Source organism: Primulina huaijiensis, chromosome 4 (assembly GCF_012295235.1).
Source record: "Primulina huaijiensis isolate GDHJ02 chromosome 4, ASM1229523v2, whole genome shotgun sequence".
NCBI lineage: Eukaryota > Viridiplantae > Streptophyta > Magnoliopsida > Lamiales > Gesneriaceae > Primulina > Primulina huaijiensis.
Window position 1 is genome coordinate 9903012 of NC_133309.1, and position 6233 is coordinate 9909244.

A 6233-nucleotide genomic window follows, 5' to 3' on the forward strand; every position below is an offset into this window, starting at 1 on the left:
TACAAGGCATGCACCTTTTGCTTTTTGCTTTTCTCACAACCAAGACAAGAAAATTAAATTATTCTCCCCTCCACTCCAAGATGCAATGGCCGAAAATTTCATGGGTTCTCTCCTCCATTTTTCTCTCATTTTTCTTCTTCAAGTGTTGAGGAAAGAAAACAATTCTCATTGAAAAATCCTCTTAGTTTTCTAGTGCAAATTAAGAGGGGATCTACCTAGTTGGTGGTGGGCTTAATAGTTGAGCAAGGAGTGCTCAAAGGAAGCTTGAAGATACTTTTTACCATTGAAGAGCTAAGGTGTTTACACCTTAGTTGGAGCCATTACATCAATCTTTGAGATTGATAGGTACATTTCTTAACACACTATAAATGTCATTTTGTGTTTTTTTATTTGCTACACACTATTTACTTGGTGGCCGAAATTTTTACAAAAAAATTTGATTTTTAAACTTCCGTTGCGCTTCCGGTCACCGTAAGCGATCACCTTTCACCTAGCATATAGAGCCTCAGTGTTGTCCCGGGTCATAAGGACTAATGGCGTACAATCATAACCACGGACTTATCCTCTCGATGAATGATAACCACTTGGAAAGTCCGAGGGAGGGTTGTTCGGTATAAGCATCATATGACTACCCATCTGTATATTTGGACATCTCTATGCCCTTATCAAGAAACGCAGTACACAACATCACAGATGCTAGTCTCGAGCTCAAGCGACCTTTATCCATGTTTTAGGCGGCTGAATCGACTAGGAACGAATTTAGAAAATGCAGTATTTACAAATGAGTTCCAACATCGAATTACGATTCATTTGTATTAAAGCATAATCAAGGACTTTATCTATGCTGCTTGCATGGGTATACAGATAAAGTATAATGAAACCATTCAAAAGTAAATTATATTAAAATAAAGATTGTTTATTACACTTGAGTCAATAAATTCCCTAGCCAACCGTTGGCTTACAGGGCATCTACTCTAACAGGGGTTTCTTGGAGGAAGTCTCGACCCTTTTGCTGAAATTTTTGACAGAAATGAAGAGGTGTACCCATCCAAATGCATGGCAAGGACACATGGCTTATTTTTCATTCTGCACGTCTCGCGCATAAGCGCGACCTCAACCGGCGCATATGCGCGAGACCTACGGTCTCGGCATTTCCGAATTCATAATCTCGCGCATATGCGCGCCCTCTTCTCGCGCATATGCGCGAGACCTACGGTTCTCGGAATTTCTCTTTTTGACAGCTCGCGCATATGCGCGCCCTTCTTCCGCGCATATGCGCGAGGTTCTCTGGACTTAAAATTTTGAAGCACACCTCCTCGCGCATATGCGCGCCCTGTCTCGCGCACATGCGCGAGGTACTCTGCCTGCCTCGCGCACATTTTGTATATTTTCTCGTCTTTTCCGGTCCGATACAATACATCTAATAGCACATCAATTATCAACCAATCATATCCGATTATATTAACCAAATCCTCGGGCATTACACGTTTGCATTCTCAGCTCGTCCAAATCCTCAAGTTCAATGATCATAGCTTCCGTGTAGAGCTCTGGCTCCAATTCATTCTGCTTCATCACTCTCAAAGAAGGGATTACTACCTGCATAGGCAATACTGCGTCGTGTCCATAAGTCAAGGTGAAAGGGCTCGGACAAGTAGCACTTCTCATTGATATTCGATAAGCCCACAATGTTTCTGATAACAGCCGGTGCCAATCTCGGGGGTTATCCTCCATCATCTTCTTCAACATCTTGATTAATACTTGGTTTGAAGCTTCAGCTTGACCGTTGGATTGGGGGTAATGAGGTGAAGAATTGATCGACTGGATCCTAAATTCCTCAGCAAATTCCTTCATTTCTGACCCCACGAACATAGTTCCCTGGTCAGTTGTGATCGATTGCGGGATCCCAAATCTGTGAATAATATGCTCTTTCACAAAGGTAACAACATCTATTTGCTCTACTTTCTTCATGGGGAAGGCTTCAACCCATTTAGTGAAGAAATCAGTAGCCACAATTATAAAGGAATGCCCTTTAGATGAAGGAGGATAAATTTTACCTATCAAATCCATGGCCCACCCCTGAAATGGCCACGGCTTTATGACAGCGTGCATTTTATCAGCTGGTATCCTCTGTACGTTCCCGTGTTTTTGGCACTGTTGACACCCTCTCGAATATCTTATACAATCCTTTAGCATCGATGGCCAATAATGGCCATGTCTGCGGATTAACCACCTCATTTTGATCCCAGATTTGTGTGCTCCACATATTCCTTCATGTACTTGCTACATTACTTTCATGGCCTCTGGGAAACCCAAACACCGCAACAATAACCCATCATCCCCTTTCCTGTACAGTTCATTTTCCATCAAGACATAATGTAGAATTCTCATCTTCAAACCGTAATGCAACTTCTGCTCAAGATTCCTCAATGCCTCTTTTATCTCATCTCTCCAATCCCCAGCAAGGTAAACATCAATATCTAATGTATGTACTTGTATTCCTCGCTGATGAATAGATGAATGATTTCTCCTTTGTACCAACAAAAATTTGTGGGTGAGCTCGGGCGACATCCTTAAACCAGAAGCAATCTGAGCCAATTCATCAGCTGCCCAGTTGTCTTGTCTTGGCACGTGGTGGAAGGTCACATCTTCAAAATCATCAAGGAGCTGAGAAGCAGCTGTAAAATAAGGGGCTAACGCCAAACTTGAACATTTATATTCCCCGTAAATTTGCTTAAGAACCAGCTGAGAATCCCCAATAATCAACACATCTTTAGCGCCCAAATCTTGTAGAATTTCTAAGCCAATCACTAGTGCTTCATATTCAGCCTGATTATTGGTGCCTGAAAAATCTAGATTAAATGACAAAACTGTCTTAATTCTCGTTGGGGATGTTATCACGACTCCAACCGGTGATGCCTTCTCAGTACTGGAACCATCAAATTTCAAAGTCCATGATTGATTTACACACACTACTACAAAAACGGCAAACGACAACGGATAAAATCCGTTGTCGTAGCCATTTTAAAATTGTCGTAACTGAGGGTGTTGTTGAAAGTCCATTCAACGACAACGGTTTTTATCCGTTGTGGTAGATCAAATTTGCGACGGATTTTAAAAACCGTCGCAAATAAAAATAGCTACGGGTTTGAATAAAACCGTCGCTAATTCAAAATTAGCGACGGTTTAGTAATCAAGATTTCCGTCGCTAATTTGTTTCGAAAAATAAAAAAAATACTTTTAATAATTTAATAAATCTAAAAGAAACTAATAATCCAAACTAAAATCGTGTAAAAGAAAAAAATTTTAAGTGTTGTGAAGTAGTAAAATCGTGTAAAAGAGAAAAATTTTAAGTGCTATGAAGTGGTTAGAAAAATTTTACGTGTTGTGTGAAAGTAATAAATTTGAGTAAGAGAGAAAAATTTTAAATGTTGTGTGAAGTGATAAAATTGTGTAAGAGAGAAAAATTATAAGTGTTGTGTGAAGTGATAAAATGGTGTAAGAGAGAAAAATTTTAAGTGTTATGAAGTGGTGAGAAAAATTTTAATTGTTGTGTGAAGTGATAAAATGGTGTAAAAGAGAAAAAATTTTATGTATTGTGAAGTGTTGGGAAGGAAAATGGATCGAAAATGGAGATATTTATTGACAGTTTGCGACGGGTTTTTGTTAAACCGTCGCTATTGGCGTTGGTAAATGTTAAACCGTCGCATATTTTTATTTGGCAACGGTTTGGATTTAAACCATCGCTAAAATTAGCGACGGTTTCAAAACAATGTCGCTAAGTTTAGCGACGGTTTTTATAACCGTTGCTAAATTTAAAGATGCGACGGGTTTTTTAAAACAGAAAAACCATCGCTAAATTTAAAGATGCGACGGGTTTTTTTAAAACAGTCGCTAAAATTAGCGACGGTTATTTCAAAAGCGTCGCTAATTTAAAATTAGCGACGGTTCCAAAACCGTTGTTGTTTGTCAAAAAACCACGCTAATCGACAACGGTTTCTTCAATCCGTTGTCCATTGTCCAAAAAAACGCGCTAATAGACAACGGTTCATAGAACCGTTGTCGTTGACCCTAAAAAAACGCTCAAAGACAATGGTTCTATTAAACCGTTGTCATTGATCCCAAAAACCGTTGTCTTTGACCCCAAAAAGAAAACGGTTTTTAAAAATCGTTGTCTTTGACCCCCCAAAGACAACGGTTTTCGAAAAAACCGTTGTTAAAAAACATACGACAACGGTTTTTGTGAAAAACCGTTGTCGTATGTGCATTGTTGTATACAGAATTTCTTGTAGTGACAAAACACTGGGATATCCACTGGTGCATTCCCTGCCACCTCGACTATAGGATGGTCTGCCAGAAAATCAGCAACAGCTTGGCCTTTCATCGATCTTTGGGGGTAGTAAATCAAGGTAAACTCTGCCAACGCCAGCGACCATTTGCCAATCCTTCCAGTCAAAATAGGCATGTGAGCATGTACTTGACAAGATCTATCTGTGAAATCACATAAACTATTGAATGGATCAAATAATGCCTCAGTTTAGTACATGAATAATATAACGCCAAACACAACTTTTCTATGACTGAATATCTAACCTCCACCTCTGTAAAGGATCGACTCAAATAATAAATGGCCACGCCTTGGGGGCATCAAAACAGGAGGTTTAGACAAATATTCTTTTATTTTGTCAAAGGCTTCTTGGTGACCCTTTTCCCACTTAAATTCTTCGGAGTCCTTCAACTTTAATAATAAAGAAAATTCTCGAGTTTTACCTGCCAGGTTCGAAATGAATCTTCTTAAATAATTTAACTGGCCGAGGAATCTTTGCAGCTCCTTCTTATTCTTTGGTGGCATAGCTGTCATGATAGCTTTAGCCTTATTTTTGTCCACCTCTACTCCCCGCTGGTGAACCAAAAACCAAAGGAAATTCTTGCTTGTACACCGAAAGCACATTTCAAAGGGTTCAACTTCAAATTGTGCTGCCTCGTCCTCATAAAACTCTTCCTGAGATGGCCAAGGTGATCTGATGCTCTTTTTTATTTAACAACAATGTCATCAATGTATACCTCTAAGCACTGACCAATCATGTCATGGAAAATGGTATTCATGGCCCTTTTGTAAGTTGCTCCTGCGTTTTTTAAACCAAATGGCATAACGAGCCATTCGAACGTGCCAATTGCTCCAGGACATCAAAACGCTGTTTTGGATACATCTTCTTCTGTTATTTTTATTTGATTGTACCCTGAAAATCAGTCCATGAATGACAGCAACTCGTTTCTTGCTACTGCATCGACTAACATATCTGCTACCGGCATGACATAAACGTCTTTCGGGGTGGCACAATTTAAATCCCTGAAATCTATGCAAACTCGAAGCTTCCCATTCTTTTTCATCACAGGGACTATGTTTGCAAGCCATTCCGTATATCTTACTGGACGGATGAATTTCGCTTTGAGTAATTTTTCGATTTCTTCTTTTACTCTTGCTTCATTTTCCTGGGACATCCTTCTAGCTGGCTGTTGGTATGGTTTAAAACCATCTTTAATTGGTAGATGATGTTCCACTAATTTGCAGTCTAAACCTGGCATATCTTCATAGTCCCACGCGAAACAATCTTTGAATTCCCTTAGAAGCTTCACAATTTCTCTCTTCATTTCTTTTTCTAACAAGTCACTGATATATGTTGGTTTAGGGCATTCTACAGTTCCCAGATTCACCTCTTTCAAAGGGTCCTGAGGTTCTGGCTGTCGATCTTCCATCTGAGCCGGAGCTAAGACTATGTCCTCGAACTGTAATTCTGTTTCTTCAGTATTATCATATTCATCTTCAAATATTATTTCACTTCCGTCAATGTCCCACAATTCCTGAGATTGTACTTTATTCACCAGATGCTGCAATATGGCTTTCCATTCGGAAGTCGCAGCCACTTCCATCTCTTCTTTGGTGAACTTAATCATCGACCTCTTCAATAATAGGTCGGACCATGGGTCTAGGAGAGACCATGGCGGTGGGTTTGAGAATTTTTTCAACTGCCTCCCTCACTATTTAGTGTCCATGTTAACTGCACCTTGCTGTCCATTCACCTTGTAATCACAAACTTTAATAGGACCGAAGGCTCCGTCATAATACCTGGCCTCTATTGCATTTGAATTAGGTTGATACGACTCCGAATCAGCCTGTACCACTTCCACCTCATCCCCTTTCCACATCAACAGTAACTGGTGCATGGACGATGGTA

At 39.9% G+C, this 6233-nt stretch overlaps 1 protein-coding gene across 1 annotated transcript; it reads right to left on the reverse strand.

The window, feature by feature from the left end:
• Window positions 1-2280: 2280 nt before the first annotated feature.
• On the reverse strand, window positions 2281-4858 carry LOC140974878 (uncharacterized). Its single transcript, XM_073438366.1, has 3 exons — window positions 4591-4858; window positions 4299-4488; window positions 2281-2926 (listed from the first exon to the last, which is right to left on the reverse strand). Exons 1-3 carry the CDS (start codon window positions 4856-4858, stop codon window positions 2281-2283), a joined length of 1104 nt encoding a protein of 367 aa, XP_073294467.1.
• Window positions 4859-6233: the final 1375 nt, after the last annotated feature.

Coding starts and splice junctions, on each gene's coding strand:
- LOC140974878 (XM_073438366.1), bottom strand. CDS start 4,858: ATGACAGCTATGCCACCAAAGAATAAGAAGGAGCTGCAAAGATTCCTC. Junction 4,489..4,590: donor GATCCTTTACAGAGGTGGAG/GTTAGATATTCA, acceptor GTGATTTCACAG/ATAGATCTTGTCAAGTACAT. Junction 2,927..4,298: donor GCACCAGTGGATATCCCAGT/GTTTTGTCACTA, acceptor TGATGGTTCCAG/TACTGAGAAGGCATCACCGG.